The sequence below is a fragment of the Acanthopagrus latus genome, chromosome 17, assembly GCF_904848185.1.
Source record: "Acanthopagrus latus isolate v.2019 chromosome 17, fAcaLat1.1, whole genome shotgun sequence".
NCBI lineage: Eukaryota > Metazoa > Chordata > Actinopteri > Spariformes > Sparidae > Acanthopagrus > Acanthopagrus latus.
The window spans coordinates 6,339,559-6,361,982 of NC_051055.1; the positions used below are offsets into that span (position 1 = coordinate 6,339,559).

A 22,424-nucleotide genomic window follows, 5' to 3' on the forward strand; every position below is an offset into this window, starting at 1 on the left:
TTTACATATCCTCAGGGATACAAAATACTTTTTGTGAACAAAAGGCATCTTTAGCAAAAGTATTTAATGGCAGTTATGTTCACACTTTATCAATACTAATATGGAACGAGATCTGTAGCATTTTTGTGCATGTGAAAGGTCTGCAGAGTGAAAAAACCCAAAGTCCAGGCCAAAGGGAGTTACTCTTTCCCCAGAGAGCACTGCTCCTGCACTGCCTCCAACACCTGGTGTGGAGTCGAGCCTTTACTGCTGTAGCTTATAATATGACTGTACCACAACATGCTTACCAGCTGTAGCTGTGTTTTCAGTCAATATTAGCGTCCTTGGATCACACTACCTCATTTGGCATGACCTGCACTACTCTGCCTCTGATTGGCTGCATCTGCCTCTTAAGTAATGTCCATGTGAAACTCTCACTAAAGACTGAACAGAAGCAAGATGTCTCACTCCAAACTATGCTAATGCTGAAGCAATGCACCACATGAGAAAAATGTGTATATTCGTTTTTTTTATGTGTAAACCTATTCTGCTACGAGCCCCAAATATAAGTATGAACCTGAAAATTAGCATAATATGACCTCTTTAAAAGTAGAAAGTAGTCACACAGTGAGAATAAATAAATAATATATAGAAATCAAGATGCAGATTTATAATGACTATCTAAATGCATAATAGCCCTCTGAATCAGAATTGAATTGTGAGGCGCCTAGAGAGTAACAACTTACATTATAGTGTAAGCCATATAAATCAGTTCTTTGACATTATACGAAGAGTAGCGAGTAGCATTTTACCACTTCTTTTCCCTTGTGGTACAAGTTCTTGTTATTAACCCAGATGCAGTCAATGTGTTGCTTTCAGCCCATGCATCTCAGTGACCTTGGGTTGTAAAGATGCGGTGTAAATACTCTCAACTAGAGAGCATAATCAAGACTGTGAGCTACAAACATTAAATGTCACTGAGCTGTGAGGTGTTTCTCAAGAATAACACGTTGAATATTAACCTGTATAAGGATGTACAAACAGATCTGTATTACTGCATGTGTTCAGAGTGTCACATGCATCGAGAATGGTATGTGACAAGCGAGCAAATTCACAGAATACATTATATGGTGTATCGCACTGCACTTATTACACAGTGCATTATACAGTTGTGTTCAAGTATGTAGTAAATAAACACACTTTGCTGTTGTGTGGAACTAAGAACAAGTTTGAAAAAGACTTAGAGAGGAATTGTGTTGGAAATGTGTGTATATGCATGTGTTTCAATACTGCCTCTACTCTCTAATGTAAGAAGTGTTTGAGCCCTGGTGGAACAACAACAGTATCTTCTAACAGCATTAAAACCTTTTTCTTATTTGTGCCACTTGACCTAGTGAATGCATTCGCAAACAGCTGCTTATTTAAACATCCAGCAGATACAAAGCAACATTAGCATTCATTTGAAGTCATATTTGTGTCCACCAGATAAATGTAAATCAAATATTAGCTCTCCTTTCAGGTTGGTTTTAGCTCCACTGTGTTCACCAGCTTGTTTATTAATAAAGGTTTTTGTTATTTGGTGCACAGTCTGCTCATCAAAGTCTTTTCATCGAAAATAGCTAGAAACCTGGTTGTTGACAGTGATGAGCCTAAATTAAAACAGTCAAGTTAGCAGAAAAAGCAAAAGAATGAGCAATGAACATGCTAAAATTTTGTTGAGGTGAGAAGAACTGTAGAACTGGGTAGTAATTTTCTAATGGCTTGTCACCATTCCCTTTACCAACAGTCATTTGACCCATTGTTAATTTGAAAATATTCAAAAAGCAGTATTAGCCACATGTACACTAGTGCTGCTCTATGTCTTCTGAGAGTGTACTGCACATATTAGCAAAACTGAAAATGTAAATGCACAACTTTTAAAAGCCAATATTGTAGAAAGTAAGATTTGCAGTATCAAAAGTCTCACTTCAAAAAGAAAGGCACACAGCTCGCCTTTTAACAAGCCATCTAGACTTCTGTAAGGTTGTGAAGTCACTACTATACAGTCACCACCCTTAGCCACACCCCCAGCCCGCAAGTGGTCACAAAAACACCAGCAGAGCTGATGTGGAAACACTGTTGGCAGTGCCTGCTGACCAGATTTTTTTGGGAGGGCGGTTTTTAAGAGATGGGGACTAAGAGGGTGAAAAGCAGTGCTGCAACAATAGACAGTATGAGCAAAATATTATGTTTCTGAACAACAGCATTTTCTAGTACACACCCAAAATAAAAATGTGAACCTGAAATTATGTAAGAATTTAAGAAAATTTAAACCCAATCCTCACAGTGAGGAAGGTGTCGTACCTCAAACTCTGGATTAAAGGTGAAGAGGAAGGTCTCTCCTGTGCCATAAAAGCCATCACTGACTTTAAAAGGCTCAGATGCCAACGCACCAAATACCTGGAAACAAAGAAGAAGAACAACTGACTACTGTACACTTGAGATGTAACTAAACCATCAACCAGAGAAATCTGCCATGATGAATTAAGGCCTCTGAAAGCTTACCTGGCCATCACTGTCTTTAATGACCATGAGCACTGGGGTGTCCTGGCCCTGCATGGCTCTGTACAGTGTTTTAATGCTCATGCCATGCTTTGACGTACCAAAAGCCAACGTCCATGGATACCCAATGGTCCGTGGTGGGAGATTCCGGGCAAGCTGTGTGCGTGTGTGTGTGGGAGGGGGGGTAATAAAGAACAAGGAAGGATGGAGGAGGGAAAAAGAGAGAGGGTATGAAACACAGAAAGGCCACAGCAACCAATGCTCAATTACATCTGCGGTGACCTTTTAACACTGTCTGGCGTTTAAAGAATAGTAACAGGGCTCCAAACACAGAGCCGTCTCAAGAGAAAGAGAGGTCCAGCACTCCCTGAGAGAGCCTGCTGCCCTGCTACTGACAGACTGAAGGATTAACGGCGGCTGTGGTGCATGGGGAGATAAAGCCAACAAAGGCACTGGAGGAACAGTGCAGAGTATGCTTCGTGTTAATAGACAGATAAAACAGACGCTGACTGAAACATGGAATTAAAATGACAACTTTTTACAGTATGCTGCACCATTTCCTCTGAGTGGAACAAAGGCCATTAACCGTTCTGTTTGCTTTCCAATAATTGGTCAGTCCTTTTTCATGTTGGTTCAGCAGCACATCCTCCACTGGTGGAACTGAAGCTTTCCTGTAATCAGCAAGCTGGAAACGTAGCCACGCGAAGATGAGCCCCGACTTGGCTCAACTCAACTCTGCTGTGAGCTGTGCCTGAGCTCCGAGCTCTGTCCTAAGGGTGATTATAGGAAGCCGCATATTGGCAATCTATTGGTCATTGTGCCAACTGGGACTCATTTGGAGCCATGCATGTGTGAATGTTTGTGTATTAACCTCCACAGCCTGCTAGACGTACACCACACCTCAAACAACATACAAAGTTTATGTCTCAAAAATGTTTTGTTTGTGTTCTGTCACAGGTACAGTCTTCACCCCCTTTCGAACAACTGCGAGGCAGATGTGCAAGTATGCCGTTGACAAATGATCCTTAAAGGGAGCTCTGGAAGGGATGACTTAGTTTGTTTCAGATGTGACAACATTTGACAGTGAAATGATCAGCAACTCCTCAATTTTTGCATGTTAGCAATTGAGCCAACCACAGGTAACACAGACTACATCTGAGATAAAACACATCCATTTAATGAGTGAGGTTAGTAGATTTTTCTTTTCAGTTGTATTCACGTATCCCATGAATAGAAAAAAATAGTTAAGCATAAGTCAATTTCTTTATAATTTCCAACTTTACTATCTCATCTGTGACAAGCCCTGCAATCCACCAGGTTCACACTAAAAACACAGTGTTTCCCCACACACTGACTTATTTGTGGTATGCAGACGGCTGGCGAAAGTGACGAGTTCATGAAAGTTTCCTCTCACTGCGAATGTGTGTGTGTTTGTGTGCTGCTTGCAGCCAGCGACACCACAGAGAAATATGCTGTGTGTGTGCATATGCGCTACAATTAGTGACGGAGCTGCTCGGTCACACTGCTATATGGACTTAATCTGGATTCAGGAGAGACGCATTAACTGTATAGTTAATAATATGCAAACTTGAATATTTGTTTATTCATCGCAAGTTATATTGTCATCACTCATATTGTATAGGCCTAGCCAAAATGCAACTACAGTGCTGTTGTTTTGTGGAATAAATGAACATGTCACCCAGTGTGACAACATGCTTCATTAACATGCTCTTAATGGTTTTGACACAATGGAGCTTATTTATATCGATCTTTGATATACACACACACAAAAGCAGAATCAATTCATTGTCATTTTTCTTCATATGAATTGTTTACCATAAGTATAGAATATCACCAAACAAGTCACTAACGTCTATATATGAACAGCATACTTGTATGTAGTGTTATATTAGAACAGGTTTATAAAGCAGTCTTTACCTTCTCTATCTGGTCGGCCTCCAGGAGATCACTGGCCTCTCTGAGGTTGGGTTTGAATGTGTCTGGCTCCAGCTCTGTCTTGATGGATGCGCCATGCTTGGAGTTCACCTCTTCCTTGGTGGTGATCTACAAGTACAAATAAATGTCAGACAGGCATGTACACAAGGGCAAGGAGTAGTTTGACTTCCATAAAGGACTGAGATGGAGTGGGTTCAACTACAGCTACTGTCATTACTGTCATTTACAGTTCTGCTTTGCATCATACAAGGCTACTGATACAGCAAGTTTAACTTGTGAGACTTGCAGTACTAAGGCAGTCAGAATTCACAAGTTGTGAACTGCTAAAACTAGGACTATTTATAGGCTTGTATTATTTTGACACAGAGAGATGAGCAAAATGTATGATCTGAGGTGATAAACTCCAAAGAGGAAAAGGGTTTTATTAAATAGCACTATGATAAGGCTGGGGAGTCAACATAATTTAACTAGCCTTTAACCATAGCCTGACCCGAGCAACAAATGCTCCAATTTTTCCAAGTTCCTGCAAAATCATAAACACAGCGTTTGCTAGCAACACACTGATGATCCAACAATTTGATGATGACAGGTGAATATCCTCCTGTCACTCTCCAATGCCAGATGAGCAGGACTGGTTTGGCAGAACTAGGAGACAGAGACACTGTCTGGGAGAGGAGAATGCAAAGTGAATGGGAAATCAACCCAATGAATAATTTGCACTCCACTGTTTGACTTTTTCTAAGGCCAGTGGACTGTTCGGGTTATTTATCTTTCTCGATAACAGAGGCTGATTGTGGAGCGCTTCACCACTGGTGGCTGGGATGCTCTCATGTTTCAGCTCTCATTCAGATAGGACCTACCTGCATTGTCCTCAGAAAACATCATTCAACCTGACAGAGACGTCTTACTTCTACTCTCTCACAAACACACCATCTCTTTGTCCTTTAATATCTCTTGGTCATTCTGCACCATAGGCCACATTATTTGTATTCAGCTCATTTGAGCATCCAAGTTTTTTTTTTTTTTTTAAGAAGAAAAAGGTGACTTTCCTTAAGAGGCAGTCATATGTGTGGCCTATACAAAATCTACATGTGTGTCTACAGCCACCACAGACAGCAAATTATTACTATCGCCATAATCAGACTGATCTAGTTTGCTGAAGCACTAAATACATCATGACACAAGTCTAAGGGGAAAAGCCTGACACACGGAGATAAGGCTGCTGTCACGTGAAAACCTCATCACTCCAAACAAGCCGAACCCGTTTTCTGTGAAGACCTGATAGATCTTTTTTGAGTCAAATTCTAGAGGATGTATTTCAAGTTAATTTTGTACAGCAAAGTTTTGGGAATAGGTTTTGTGAGCCCAAAAACTCATTAAACCTATGTATATTACTCTATGAAAAGCAACAGGAACATGAGTTTTGGAGGTTAGTATGCAATATCAGTAGCAGCTAAAGCTTGCAGTAACAGAGCCTATGGGAGACCATGTTGATGTGGACAGCAGCAGGGCTGAGCAGAGCAGAGAAAGGGGGCAGACAGTGCTGGTCAGGGCACCTGGAGTCGTTTGCAGAGAGAGCGCAGATCTTCACTGTTTAGCGCGTCAATCCGACGGTGGTACTCCGTCAGAGACACTACCTGGTAGTACAAAGACAGGAACAGGTGGAACATAAAACTCTGCCAATCTGTTGCCGACTATGAAGAGGACAGTGTGAGTTTTGGAAGGTATTATTCGCACCAAGTAGTGTACTTTCAGTAAAATCTTTCTATAAAAAAGCTAAAAGTCTGAAATTTGGAGAAACTAACTGACAACAAAGGCTGAAAGCCAATGTTAACCTGAGTTTACTTTAGGTAATAGAGCAGGGGATGGGGCATTTCAGAGTACTCAGTCATTTTGCATGTTTGTGTAATATGTTCAGTGTCACCACCAGATGCTTCGGTTATAAAAGTTAATGTAGACCAAAAGAAAAACACTGCAGCAGAAAGCAAATGTTAAACCATTAACTGTTCTTGGATACAAAAATATTTATAAGTGTAAAGGCTGTTCAGAAAAACACATGATTTTGATGCTGGAACACTCAACACAAAATAACAGAGGTTTCGACTGATGCAACAACACTTGGCAAGTCCGTGAGCTTTAACGCACTCTCTGTTTGTCAGGAACAATCCGAAAAACTACAGCCCAGACAGACCAAAACAATGACCTCCTAAGCATGGCTACATTCCAACAAAGTTACACCCCACGCTGCACACTGAGCTGCCGCCTCTGTTCTGCCACTGAAAAAACGTTGGCGTGTAATAGTCCACTGTGTCTCAGTGCAGGGAAGATATTTAAAGCCTCATGCACGAGACAAACAAAGCCATCATTGCCACACACACATACATACAGTGAATTTAGACAGTTTTATGTCTACATTTCAATAAGTATCAAACTGTCTAGGCACAGATATCATAGGCTGCCTTTAATTACATCTAATCTTTCACTCACCTTGTTACTTTTGGTGTAAATTACTTTTTTTTGTAGCAAGCTGCCCCTTTACAGCTCTCAATAATGTAGCAGAGAGGGTAAACTACAGCCCTCATTAAAAATACATCTGCGCCTCACTTCACCTCCAGCTGAAGGCACTTTAGTACATTTGTCCCCTGAAAAGGGGTAAGCTAGCTGCATGCTAGCTTGCTGCTGACTTTTCAATGTTAATGAAATGTCCTTTTTCTGAAGAGATCAATATCATGAAAAAGGTCAGCATTTGGATGTGACCAGTGAAGCAAATACTGTGTCAAATGTATCATAAACAGTCACTAAACAAACTATAAAGACAACATGGTATTTACTATCTCTGAAAAATATCTGTTAATGTAATGTTAAAGAAACTGGTGAATGAAAAGAGGAGGCACATTTATTAACTGGCACTTAGCTTTGGAAACTTTGAGACAGCTCACAGAGCCACACACATCCCATCACACGGCGCATAGAGGACAGACAACAGATGAGAGCACTCTCCTGACTGACAAACAGTGGTCAGATAGTAGCCACTTTGTTTATCACCGGTCACTGAACTACACCGGACCGGCTAAATGGCTAGCAGGCTAGTTAGCTTCGCTAGCGAGCTAGCATGGCTTGCTAACAACAACAGCATGAGAACATACACGAATATACATTGCTGGAGACCATAAACAAGAACTAAGCGTAAGAAACGTACACATGTGTACTTCGGGGTCAGCCTTTTCTCTTGGTCTTTCACCCTCCTAGAAAACATGTCTTGCTTTCTGGGCGAGGTTGAAGCTGGGAAGTCACATTACAGATCCTTTAAGTTCTCTCCGTGTAGCCCCGAGACAAAACGGAGTTGGTATGAAGCCTGGCAGCCTGCTCGACTAAAATAGAAACATTATTTTCCAGTGGGGTCTCTATGCCGAACGATTTGTGTGACATCGCTAAAATCCAATAACAATGCAGGACAGGAGACTCCCCGGCTCGCCATTGGCTTAACGAAAAACGACGATCCCGTCCCATACCCGACTGGTTTAAAGACACAGTAACACCACTGTCCCATAAACCTTCATTTCGATAAACAGAGATTAAAGAAATAATAATAATAACGACAAAACACCATTCACGTCAATCGTTCACATCAAAGCCGAAACAAATAAAATAATAAATATAAAACGCTGACTAGCTTTACAAGTAAATTCGAGTCTTTTTTTTGCAAAACAAAGCCATTAGTTTGACAAACCTGTGTTAGTAAGGCAGATCTATTTGGTTCAGGCATGGTCAGCAGGACAAACTAAAGCAGCAGGTTCCTATTTACTTATTCAAATGTAATTGATCATGCAGCCTCTGTTTGCCAGATGTCCAAGGACAAACAAATCAGTCCACTTTGTTTCCTACATCATTCATTTACATTAAAATTTAAATCCAGGGCACTGCTTCCATCGTATCAATTTCTTCATACAATGAATGCATCCTTTTCATTATCAACAGGCTTGTTAACAATCTCATCTGACAAAAAACAACCCCAGCAACAGTTCTTCCTAGACTTACTTCTACATTCTGTAAATGTACAATAAAGACAATTTGAGAAGTTAGTTTGACTGAAAGGGAAGACAGTCTGAACCTTCATCAGTGCCACATGAGTTTGTGTGGTTACAACCCAAAACAGGATTGTTGCATATGCTGAGCAACTCATAATTTGCCATTCAGCAAAATAAGTTGCCAAATGCTGACCAACACTTGTGACAGTCACACACGTGATGAAACTACAATACATCGACTGATAGGAGTGAACGATTACACAAACATGCAAAACACTTTGGTTGGAAGCTCAGAGAAGCGCATTTCCAAGCAAAGCAAGTGTTCACACAACTCAGATAACTTACATGTGATAGAAAGGTCACACAAAAATTTACTATCAAATCAAGAAATATGCAGCAGTACACAAAATACAGAAGCGTAATACAAAACTTAGGCTTGACGATTACACAATTCTGATGGATAAAAAACCAAAGTCAGCACAATACACTTGCACTATGCATTGCATAATGAAAGAAAATCAACACATTTATCTCAAATGTACTTTAACATACAACAATAAACTTAAATATACACCACGTAAGATTTTGGTTTCACAGGTTATGGATCAAACAATATTTTTTAATCCATGTCTGTGAGGTTTGAGACAACACAACAAGTGCACTTTAAGCAAGATGAGGGAACAGTTTTAGCTGTGTAAACCTTACCTCCCACTCCTTTACATTGAGGTCAGTGATGGGCTCGTCCTCAGCCGTTTCTGAGACCTCATTCTTCTTGACAACCATAAACCCAGGCTCTTGTCCCATCCCCCTGACCCCCTCACCATACATGTCTGGGCTCCACTGCATGAAGAACACGTACAGGTGGTCTGACCTGGGAAAAGACACACAGGAATAACTATGAGAGTAGAGGCTTGGCTAAATGCTGGAGAGATTTATCTTCTGACGTGTCATTCAATGCCTCTGTGCTAATAAAGCAGTGTTAAAGCTGCTTTCTCAGTGCAATATTATGTGTTGTTGTTATGTTATTAAGTATTTTGGCACACAAGCTAGCACATTTTGTGAAATTGTTGGCATATTTGGGGGAAAAAACAGTCTGCACACATTGATTTTTTATGTCCATTTGGGGGCAGCAAAACAATGTATAAACACAATATGTGCATATTATCATTTAGTATACAAGTTATCAAGGCAAAAATTTGTGCCATCACTTGCTTATCTCCACACCATAACAGCCACAGAGCAACATTAGCATTTGGAGTCATTTCAGGACAACCAATTAATCCAGGCCCAATATTCACTCTTTTAGGTCTTTTCTCTACCATCTCACAAGAAAAATATCTGGCTCTCTAGCTGCTAAATGTTCCAATGTATTCACCAGTTACTCGTGAACTATAACTGTCTGTAAGTGTAAGTGTAGGTAGGGTTTGGTGGATATAACAGGAGCTGCAGCTGGAAAAGAGTTCATGAGAATCAGCTGAAAGTTCTTTGCCAGTTTGTCACTTCAATTGGTAACTTTCACAATACACATTAAAATTGTGAATATGGATGTAAAGACTTAGAAGATTCGGAAATTGGTTTTCACATTAAAAATGCCAGGACAATTGGTCAAAAGTTAAATGGCATGCTCCCAGATTTACTAATCTGTTGATTGAAGCTTTGCTGCTAATTCTGGATTGCATCTCCACTCTACAACAAGTTTGGAACACCTCAATGCAGACCAACAAATCTCAAGTAATATCACTTTTATAGAATTTAATTTATCATGGAAAACAAATGTATAAAACTGCATTAGATTCCATTGTATTGCATTGACTTGTCCTGTGTTCAAAATGCTTTGTCCCTGAATTGTATTGAAGTCTATGTGTCTAGATACGTATTTGGATGCCTTATCAAAATGATATTAAAAAACGTTAAGTGGTAATGATATTTGTTTATTTGACAGGGACAGTGCAAATAATCTTAACCATATCACAGTTAGCTAAAAGCTAATTTACTTCTGCAGTCCTGCCCTGGGCAGGGACAACATCTCTGTTTAAAACAAAAAATGTCAGCTATGTAAACAGTTTAGGGTATGATATGATGGTATGGCAAAACTTGTGAAAAAGTTACTGGCAAATACACAGCGCAGTTTGTGTCATGCACTGCTTTGGCTTGTAGACGTGAAAGAGCTGTGGCAGATTCAGTAGGTTGTATTCAGTGTCATGGCTGTGTATGGCTCACTCAATAGCCTCCCTTTCTTCCCACACTATTGCCAGGGCACTTAAAGAGACATCACGCGGGTCGCCTCCCATCTAGGTCAAGCTACAGAGAGTCTTGCAGTGTCTGAAGAAAGTATGAGCTGCTGTGTTGTCAGTTCGAACAGCTTATGATCGCTCCGCCCACATGCACCGTAGCCTGCTTAGAGTGCCAAGATAATGAGCAGTAACATGTACAAGCCCTGTCTTTAAATACAAGGTTTGAATCTGCCATGTCCCTAGGCTGTCATCCCCAAGAGCTGTGTGGATCACAGCAAGCTTGTTTTCCAGGTGGGAAATGTTGTAGCTAAGCAACCTGTGGATGAAAACAACAAAGCTGCAACAAGCAAGTCTTCATATGAACTGAAGTTCACAGTGAATAATAATGAGGAGAGGGGGATTTCAGTGTCATTACTGCACTGAGGCACTGAAGACTTTGCATAACCTCGAAGCATTTATGGTACCATGACTAACTTCAAAAGACACGGCTGCTTGTCTGATTCAAATGTGATTACCAGCCTGAGAGAGAAATATGTGTGTTGATGCTGTTAAAGTATAGACACATGTACTAAAAAACAAGACATGTGCTGTGAAACTCAGGGATGGTGATCAGAATTATCTCATGAAATGATTTCCATTTTTGCCCTTTTGGCTCTTCATCTCTTAGAAGATACAATAGACAAAGTGGCACCACTGTGCTATAGACGGAGACCAATGACTTTGGCATGTACAATCAATTCCAGATTTGGCTCAGATGAATGGCTTTTTTTAAGACAGGGGACTTATCAAATTAAGCTATTGCCGCAATTGAGTTCAATTTTCCACATTAACAAATTAGGCAACTTGTGTGGAAGGGCACATCAATTTCTTGTTATGTGTTCAAGTTTCAACAGTGCTAATGTAATTATGACTACTGCTGACTTGGCAAACTGTACATCCAGATGGAGTGATCCAACTTGGAAATACACAAACAAGCCAGGGCTATTTTCAGTTGATATCAAACATTACAGAATTCATGGCAGGTCGGAAAAAGAGCATGAGCATCTTTGGGGTAAAGCATGCTGAGGATACAAAATGAACAGAAAAAACACACGCTTTTAAAAGACGATGCAAAGAGCTTGTGTGTGTGCACCAGTGTGTGTGTCGGTTTCCTGCAGAGTGAATGAATAATAAATCATTCTGCTGTCTAGCAGAGGCAGTGCAGGGAGATGGGCAGAAGCCACAGAGGGGGTCAGACCTGACAAAGAATGCATATTTGATTGGTTTCAAATATTAAAAGTACTGGAGGTAAGGTGCCTCAGCTCACTATTATGTAAGTTAAGTTCGCATGGTTCAAATCCCTGCAGCATTCTACATAAAAAATAAAGTCTGCGGCACTGCACATGGACTGATCCCCCTATTTAACAGAGGCTGCTCTGTCATTATTCAGGATACCACAGAGATGACTCATTGTATTCAAATGTCCAGGGGTAGTGGGAGGTGTAGCAGAGGCACTCACCTCTCCTGGGGCACAGCAAACCAGTACTCATGTTTCTTGCCCTGCTGAGCATACTGCTGCATGGATGCGCTGGCATTAGAAACAAACGTCTTCTTCATGGGCTTCCCCACCCGCAGACACAGGAACTTGTGAGAGCGATGCTTCTGCTTCTCTGCAGACTCTGTACCTAGAGGAGTAGATCATCGTATGGTCCTATAAGTATTATATTATGTCATGTCATAACATAACATGTCATAATGCCAAATATTAGGTCACAGTCAACCTCTGGTTAGCTTAGCTACTGTGAGCATTAAGACTGGAAAATGATGGAAAGAGCAAGTTTGGCTCTGGCTTTTACCTAAACTTTTTGGAAACAAAGCAAACTAATGAGATTCAACAACTTAACTGGTGAGCTTTACAGGTCTTGTAGATTTGTTAGCTCTGGACTCTGGCTCTGGCTAGCTGTTCATCTGTTTCCAGCATGTACATCTGGATGCAGCACTTGAGGCAGGGCCAAATTCATGACTGGGAAAGCTGCTCATGAAGCCTAAAAAGTTTGAAGTCCAGTTTTACATTTACCTGGATGTTCCTTATAGGTTCATAGCTTTTTAATTTTCTCCCTACTGTCTATACTTATACACCTCTGAAAAGCAAGTGTATTTCCCAACATGTCAACAGTTCCTATAAAAATCACGAGTTCTTGTTCTGTATCAAATATCTGTCACCTAAAAACAAATTAAATCTTCTTGAGTAACTATGCATTCTCTTTCTGATAACTGATTATTCATGTGACCTAGTTTTCTTATATCCACTGGCTACTGGTGGCATTAGTCATTTTGGCGGAAACACAACAAATGAAAGAAATAAGTAGAGTGGCACACTATAATCAATAGTGGCACTGAGTCTTCGGCCCGTGGTACACAATCAATGGTTTATTATAAGGTCACAGCCCCAGGAAGCTGAACTAGATAACCTATATATGCACAATATGTGGCAGTGACATTAATCTGGCAAATATTATTAGGTCCAGGTTAGGCAGCTCAACATAACTAGCATAATACAAAATAATCTTGATCTGCTAAGACAACACAGCTCAGTGTGAAAAATTCAATTTCCAAAAAGCATTAATTCTGTGTTAATATAGCTTGTTTTTCAAAGTTGCTGCTGTTACTTGTGTGGGCTGTGCTAATACGCATAGAATAATGGGCTGCCCTGCTGGGATCCAAGTGAATTAGAGCTGCTTTTACAGCCCGGCTCTCCGTGTGACAATAATTGCTGGGGAGAAAATGGTAAATTTCTCTCCCACTGTCTTTTGGGGAGAGAAATCTTTTTGGAATCACAATTACGTGTCCAACTAGAATGGGTTATTTGGACACAAGTGAGTCAGTGAGTGTGACAGACTGAGGGCACTGACACATAACAAGACCAAAGCTGTGCCAAACAAAAACTGATTAATGGATGCTGCCATAGTTTTGTATATTTTAACAACTAATTGCATAATATTTCCAAGCCATTTTCTCTTTACATCTTGCTTTCCTTTGTAAAAGTCTAACTTCCACACAGTCACTACTTCACTCCATTTATTTCAGTACATTGAACATCATTTTGCTGGGGATGGGTAATCCATCACTGTGAATACTCTGTTACCTTTATAAAGCTTTGCCATCACTGTGCGGTGATACAGAGACAATGGGCTGTTTTAAAACTACTTGCTGGTGCGTTCAAGGATAATGTAATTTGATAGCACACCACTATAAAGTAATTTACAAGTTATGTTGTCAGCAGTTCAAACACGCAAGTATGATGTGAAATTGGCCTCTGTTTTTTACATGACACACATTTCTGTTGAGCAGCCAGACAATAATACAAATAGGGCCACCTTATCTTTCACTATAAAAGATAAGCTAACGGCTAAAGAAATTATTCATGAATGAATACACATCATTCTTATGATATTTTCATCAGAACATGAATGGCAATAATTGAAGCGCAACAGCTATTAGACACAGAACAAGTTGTTTAATGGGAAAAGTTCAACATTTGGGGGAATATTCCAAAATTTCAAAGGCCGGAAAAAGCACAATAGCTAGCCTGGCTCTGTTTTTAGTCTTTAAACTAAATTAATAGGATATAACACATCAAAAAGTCTATTCTTAGAAATTGCATGAAAATATCAGACTCTCTGTAATAGAATTAGCTAATTCATTGGAAGACTCAGTATTAAAGAAGTTACTTGTGTAGTCTGGGACAAATTTGTGAATTGTAACATACTGTAACATTATTACTGGTGTTCCTGTGCATGATTTATTTGACATTTCTGCATATGTTTCCATATGTTAGTAACATATGTGTCTAGAACATATGTTGCTAGAAAATATATAAAAGAATACATAGAGTTATAAATTATATTTTTATTGAGTTTTTAAAAAAAAAAAAAGTTTCTGGAAGTTGTCCTGTTTTATCTTTGATTAATGGCAGTGTCTTGGAATGGGACATACCGAATGTTTGTGATGATGAAAATAAAACTTCCTACCCATAGCTGACAGGTTAAAACATCTAAAACCACTGGTATGATCCTTTAATCTTCAACATGGCAATGAACACAACATAAGTTTATTTCCGGCTTTGTGGAACTGACTTATTTTTTCTAAACCCACATGAAAGCAAAACCACAGACAGACGTCAAACATAAATAACACCTCTCTGAATGCTGTCTCTGAAGGCGTTTTGATGTTGGGTTTCATCGTCACCGTGTTTCCCCTTTGGGTATTAGGTGTATTTGTGGCATTGTGGTGTTTGAGGCTTTAGCTTATCGCCCAGAGGAGTGGCCCAGACCATCCAGAACCTGAGATCAAAGAGCTACATAAAGCTCCATAAAGCCAGACTAGCTCCGTCAAGCTGATAACAACAGAGAGGCTGCCATTTCCTTTCGTCTTTATATTCCAATTACTAGCACCAAGGCAGAGTGGAACCGGAAAGGTTATCAGGAACCAACATGAGAGAAGTGATTCTGAGGCAGCCAGAGAGGACAGAAACTCACTTTGATCATCTTCAGAAGAATATGGATCTAGGGTTGCAGCTCAAAGACAACATGAGGCCAGATCCATCACCTGAAATGTCCTATACCTGTTTTCCTCAAGTCACATTTTTTCTACCTGTTACTTAATAAAGTATGTTTACCTTCTGCAGAGTTCTCCGTGCCGTCCTTTGGCGTCTGCTCTACATTCTCCTTTTCCTCCTTGCCTTGTTGCATAGTGTCCGTTCTGGAGACTTCTGTCCCCTCGTTGGCATCCCCCTGTGGACTGACTGAGACGGAGGTGGTGCTTGCGGCACCAGGGGTGGCTGAGCTTTGGGACCCTGGACGAGAGGTGCTGCTGCTCGAACCCTGGGCCTGGCTAGTGCTGCTGCTGGTGGTAGTGGGTGTGCTTGGTGGCTTCTCTACACTGTGCTGCTTGGATCCCATGGGGGACTGGCTATCATTTTCTGCGGCAGTGTCTGGTGGATTGTCCTCTGCTTTTGCCGCGGTGGGCTCCTCTGGCTGGCTGACTGAGCCGCGGGCACTGCCTGGGGCCTGGGAGCTGGAAACTGTGGCCTCTACTTGGGTGACTGTTTGCACAGACTCTGTGGAGGCGCAAGAGGACTTGTCCAGACGGAGGTCCTCATTTGACGCTTGCTCCTCCTCCCGAATGGGAGACAGCTCTGGCTCGGTGAAGACGTCCTCGGATATAGAGCCCTCGGTGCTGCGTGGGGCTGCGCTGCCACTGCCGTTGGCCCCCGGCTCCCTCAAACGCTGCTCGGGGTCCTTCTGCTGAGAGGGGTGTCTTTCGGCTGGAAGAGGCTCCAGGTCACTGACAACATGACAGACAAGCAATGAGACAGAGGCAAATCTTTACATAATAAAATCATTCAGCATGTAGGTGCATTGTCTGTGAATCCGATATAGGTAGTACACTTATTTCACACAGGTAGATAAGTTTAGTTGTTATGGTTAGTATTCCTCAGCCTGTGAAAACAACAGTATGAAACCTCTGTGGAGGAACCGTCCCAAGTCTGAGAAAATAACTTTGATCTCAGCTTGACAGTTCATATCTGTTACAGAGAAGCTTGTAATACAAACGGTGACCAGGAAGTTTGACCATTTCAGTTGTGTTTAGGGGCACAGCTGTATACTGGTTTCAAGGTATATCGTGGTATGAAAACCACTGGTTATGATGAAGTTTGCATTTTCATACAGACATAATGCATTAGTGTTATTAAAATAACACACTTTTCATATCTGTAAGAACATAACATTTTGTGAAATTATAATAAAAATGACAGACAGAATAATCTTGAGAGATGGTTATCATACTATACAAATCTCATACTATTACAGTTTAGTTGCATCGTGGGAAATGTACTATCCAGAACCTGTCGCTTTGATTTTGATTTATTTTTCCAATCATCAACCACATTTATGAACCATTATCTATTATTAAAAGTCAGAATACAAAATGCACATGTTGAAACTTAATTTTCATAGTTACTATGGGTTAATTTTGGAGCACAACCCAATAAAATGTGACTAACAAATTAGATAATGCAACTCAATTATGTCATCTCATTAAAATGACTTAATAATAATATTCTGTCACACAACATTACAAAATTAAAGAGATGAAGACTTGATAGTTCTTGACAACTTACACTGAAGGATATAAGTTCAATGATGCTACATAAGTGGGCAATTCAAAACAGTTTTCTAACAATGCAATAGAACCTGTCATATATGCAGTCTGTTCCCTGTGAACAATTTTGTTTCAAATTTTAGCAAAGCAGTTGAATTTGGCAACAAAAACAAGTCTGAAACCACAGTGAACTGGTTAGATGAACTCTGAAAGTAACCACTTTTAACCGCCATTCCTGTTGCAGTATATGGAAAATCATTTGTGCCATGCCAGCAGCACAAAGCTCTGACTACAGTACAAATCCAGCACAAGACCAGACATGATAAAAACCTGCATGGAGAGAAGTTGTGTCCCCAGATGCATACTGCTGAATAAACTTTGTACATGCTTTGATAACACTGTTTTCCCATTTACTGTCCCAATTACAACTGCGCAAAAAATTTGTAATGCATGCTAATACAAACTTCCGATTTATTCTTCTTGAAAACTTCTAATGAAGTTGCACGCAAACAGACAAAACAGTTGTATATAACCGGCACACTGCAGAATCACATGCTGCTGGCACTTGTTGCTCAGCTGTGTGTGCAGACAGAGAGGTCAGCAGAGAGAGGGGGAGAGGAGACACAGACAATGGCCCACAGCTGAGAAAACAGCTGGGCCTGGCACAAAAAACAGTCATTTTCCAGCACAATAACTGCTCCACATGCAACACTCAACCAGCTAAACACAGCACTGCCCAGACCCTGCTACCACCAGAAGACAAAGAAACGGAGGTGCGAATGTGACATAATAGTTGTCTTTTCATAAATTAGTCTTCAACATCACTAAAACAATCCAAGTGAAGCAAAAATAAATAAATAAATTACTCAGACGAATCTGTGGGAGGAAACACCAGTGAATCCTGTGAAGTGGCTGCTTCCTACTGCACAAACAGTTGAGCAATCAGAACGTAGGAGGGTGAAGGCATACTTCATTAACCCTGGTGTAATTGCCGTTTCCTTTTTATTTTGGTATGTGGGGGGTAGAAGGAATTACACTGTTGGTTGGCCGCTGATGCAATCCGACAATGGGTGCAGCAGAGAGTGACACTGACTACAATAAGGTAGCTGCATTTCTGTTGAGACAGATATGTGGTATTTAATTGTGGATGAAAGTGTAAAAATAGGGGTGCATGTAGGAGTTGGAGGTCAGTGTTTTTGGCTGCATAATCTTAACATAATTCGATGTCTACTCATCATAGAACTATTTTTCATGCATATTTCAAATCATTTTGTCTAAAACAAAGTATAAGTCAGTGTTTTTCTTACTCTGGCACAGTCTCTCTGATCTTGGGGTCAGTGATCTCCTTGTAGATGGCGGCAGACTGCACCTCCTCAAGAGGACACATGATACCGTACTCCTCGCACCCGTGGGCCTGAACCAGGGGGTCCATCCGGTGAGGGTCAAACATGATGTTGTTGGGTGTCACCAGCAACACCCCACTGACTGCGCCCTGAATATATAAGCACGTGAAAAGAAAGGGGATGGACGGATGAGGAATGATTTGATCCACAGAACTGCCACATGATAAACAACTGGAGCCCAAATCCATTTTGGACCACAAATGTCTTAAATCAAGTACAAGTTATCGACTGCCAGCTCTGACCACTTCACTGCTTTCATTTGGTGCCTGGGAGTGAATCAGCAGCAGTTCAATAACATGGATCTGTGATTTTTGTGTGTCTGAGAGCAGGACATGTGCACGCGCACACACACACACACACACACACACACACACACACACACACACACACACACACACACACACACACACACACACTTCAATGCAGGACGTCCAGGGAACTGGCGGACGTTATACCTGCTCTGAATTAAACTGACCAAACACACACCTCACATGACCAGTAAGTCTGTGTGTGTGTGTGTGTGTTAAATGGTCAAATGTATTAAAAGTAACATTTAAGTTCATGCATTGAATGTTTTCTTACCCAAGGGCTGGTCTTTTTATTCAATATTGATGTTATTGTTTTATTATTCCATCAAACTGCCCAATTCTTTTTGAGACCAACATCCTTTAGAATCAAATCTCGGTTGTACAAAAAAAGGGAATATACAGAAATAAAGAAAATTTGAACATCGAACTGTAAGATTCTGAATTTAACTCAGTCATCTGAAAAACATTAACTATAATTAGCATAATTAAAGTATAGTCAGGAGGAGAGATGCCTCTCTTCATGTTCCGGGTCACAGGGTTATTCATATCTGCCCACACATAGTGTACTCTCATTTCATCCTCCTTACTTATTTCTTCCACAAATACCAAACAACATCAAACTACAAAGCATTTTATAGGATATCAGTGTGCTTTGTGATTGTCCTTCAAAATGTCTTGTTTGCGTCTGCCTCAGTTTGTGGTTTAATATACGGCTGCAAAAACCATGGAGGGCACATAACATAAGGAGCGATTGAAAAAGAAAAAGGATATCAAAAAAAATGTTTATCACATTGTGCAGCATTTGGACTTCTGGTCTGCTGAAGTTGAGTTGTTGTTTGTTGATTTTACATTGTACTATTGTGAAATAAATCAAAAGAAGCACTTGATCTTTGATGGTATTGATGATTTACTGCACTTACAACAGCTATACTGTGGGGTTTCATTACTAGTGCATTACTTTTTTCATTTGCCTCATAATTCCACGTTTACAGTAAATCCTTTTGAAATACTAAGTGTGATGAACACCTGTAGCTGGTAGCTCTATTGCATGTTTATATGATTCTATAAAAGCAATACAACCCTGTCTTCTCTCTCCCATTGGTGAGATTTCACAGTAGGTTTTTTTGCTGATGACAATTCTTTCTTTAGCCAACAGCAGTTTGTAGTTATTTGTATGTGACATGACGAGGAGAATACAGAGGGACTGTGCCTATAGTCATTAATTTGTGTATCGTACCTTGCCATCTGTGATGTACTTGCAGTTGATCTTAAGGAACTTCTCTGTGAGGGCCTCTTCCTCCTCGGAGGTGGATGACACCACTCTGGACTGGCGGAGGGCTGGGAACACCGGAGGGTGAACACCTTCTGGTCTGGGGAGTGCATCAGAGTCCTGGAGGTGGTATAGGTGGGGGTGTTGATAATGGACAAAGGAAGAAGCAACCATATGTAAGAACATACCTCTATAACACTTGATTATCATCTGTTCTTGAGAATTGACCAGTTTGTCCTTTGTTACAATAAACACATATAGGTACATTTTACTTTTTTTTTTTTTTTTTTTTTTTTTACAGTTAAATAATATGAAGTGATGAATGTAAAATAGACAAAGTATAAACTGTCAGAGCTATGCTCCACTTTATCCTAGGGCCGACACACAATTATTATATGAATGCATCATGGCTGAATCTCTAAATAGCATTCAAGCAAACAGGCTAAGTAAGAAGCACTGTTGAACAGGCAGAGCTTGGTTCACTTGGTAATAAGTGGTGCAACTAATTTGTGTCTTATTTCATCAAACTCATGTATTTGAATCTCCAATGTAATATCTATATATAAACATACATTTTCTGCACAGTGGGACAATCAGGTTAAAATGAACCCAAAGATAATCCAAATGAATGCTCCTCCTGTGTGCCTGAGCTTCACACGGGCAATTAGGTGAAAAACACTCATGTGAGACTGAAGCTGCGATTATTGTGCTTTTTGCATGACTTGATACCTAGTTACTGTAAGTTTGACTCAACATGTCATTGAGTAAAAGGGGTTTAGAAACTTCTGATCGGGAGGGCAAGACTTAAGTGAATGTTTCAAGAAGAGGGCAAATTGGTAAAATGGGTAAAGATGTGTTAAGACCAATTTAAAATCCTGGTTCCTTGCAGTAATAAACTATACACTATTAACAGTTGTACTCTTTGTTCAGCGTAATGAATGAATGCTCGATAAACAATATTACTACACATGATTTACTAACATGAAATTCTTTCAATTGATTTTCACTCTATTTTTCCATCATTTACTAATTAAAATAAATCAAACAATGTGTTTGCAGCCATTGTCTCTCTCTCTGTGGTCATTTTGCACCTCTCTGTTGTTGTGTTGTGGGATTGCATCTCTTTGAGACAGTGTGCATTTTTTCAGATGTTGTGTTTCTCTTTACGGCTGTTCTGCATCTGTCTCTTGACATGTTACATCTTTTTTGTAGTAGTACTTTTTCATGTTTTTGTAGTCATTTTGAGTAGGTCGGGACTCAGTAGGTCCACTCAGTGATCCATATGATAACAACTCAAATACCCATCATCGTCTGACTGGAGTAGAGGACTGTGCCACCCTGGTCAACCCACTCACCCTGACCCTTCTGTGGGTGACCCAACCCTGCTCTCCAAAACTAGTTCCCCCTGTGCGTCATGTATTTTAGCAGCTGTACTTCATGCACTAACACAAATCTATCAGTCTGTGTGAGTGTGTGGATCAGGGAATCCCTCATGTATATGGAGTAGAAGCTTATTCTTTGTACAGCTCAATGTAAACTGAACACATTCACTGGGAAAAGATAAAAATAATGTATGAAATATATAACATATATAAAATAATAGAAATATTAAACATTATAAAGAATAATTTACAGATATGAGCAGGACTGAAAATATATTGACACGCTCATGATAAAGCAGTTGTTATTGCTTCTTCGTGTACCCCATGGTATCTCAGCAATCTGCTACAGATGGTGCATCTGCTGGGCTGGAAACACGAGGTGTTGTGTGTTTCTACCAGTGGCCTGTTGCCATGTCTGTCTGAATAATTGTCTTCAGGGACACTGCCTGCCTGGGAGACATTTTGTAGGATGGACTTAACTGTTGGTCTGATTGTCTGAACAGCGGTCTGCAGTATGGACTGACTGTTAGACTGTATGACTGTTGAACAAATCAGATCAGAAAGGAAGAAGAAAGGTGTGAGGGACTGGAGAAATATTGATGACGAAGTCAAGAAGGAAGTAGTAATTGTAGCAGAAGCAACTAAAAAAGGAAAGCAGTCCAAGGCTGCTGCGGGGAAATAAAAAGACAAGGAGATAAAGAGAGCTAAAGGCAATGAAAGAGTGATTGGAGTGAGGACGGAAGAACAAAAGGGAAAAGGAGGACAGAGAGGAGAGAGTGGGAGTTTTCATCCAGGGGGCACTTCGACCGGGAGGGTGTCAAAAACCGGTGGAGAAGTGAAGTGAAGAGCAGTGAAGAGCTTAGAGAAGAGAGCCCGAGCCCTTAACAACTGTCTGCTGTCCTTCTGACACCCACCCCCACACCTCCCCCTCTCCGTCTCCCAGCACAGTCGACAAACAGCCTGCAGCTACTGACCCACACCGACACAAGCAGCCCAGACACTGGCAGCCAGGGAAGGCTGAGGGGGCCGGGCCAATCTGTTACAGCCAAAACAAGCCTCCGTGAGTGAGAAGTGGAAAAAGAGACCTAAAAATGCAAAATGAGGATTAGGAGAAGGGGGATCGGCACTAAGTTTCAAGAACATCCTTAAAACAAAAAAGAGCAGGATCCCTGAGAGCAT

At 40.6% G+C, this 22,424-nt stretch overlaps 1 protein-coding gene across 6 annotated transcripts in view; it reads right to left on the reverse strand.

Annotated features, from left to right (window-relative positions):
* oxr1a (oxidation resistance 1a) overlaps positions 1-22,424 on the reverse strand; it is a 158,617-nt gene that overhangs the window by 1,854 nt on the left and 134,339 nt on the right. For 3 of the 6 annotated variants that reach the window (XM_037073884.1, XM_037073883.1, XM_037073885.1), the window contains 9 exons: positions 19,831-19,983; positions 18,190-18,374; positions 15,396-16,063; positions 12,237-12,402; positions 9,210-9,375; positions 6,033-6,113; positions 4,459-4,584; positions 2,524-2,676; positions 2,323-2,418 (listed from right to left, as the gene is read on the reverse strand). In XM_037073884.1, the coding sequence (XP_036929779.1) occupies positions 2,323-2,418; positions 2,524-2,676; positions 4,459-4,584; positions 6,033-6,113; positions 9,210-9,375; positions 12,237-12,402; positions 15,396-16,063; positions 18,190-18,374; positions 19,831-19,983 (1,794 nt within the window). Of the gene's footprint in view, positions 1-2,322; positions 2,419-2,523; positions 2,677-4,458; positions 4,585-6,032; positions 6,114-7,675; positions 9,163-9,209; positions 9,376-10,724; positions 11,000-12,236; positions 12,403-15,395; positions 16,064-18,189; positions 18,375-19,830; positions 19,984-22,424 lie in introns of those variants that run through there. The other 3 variants (XM_037073886.1, XM_037073887.1, XM_037073888.1) reach the window with 3 other exon arrangements.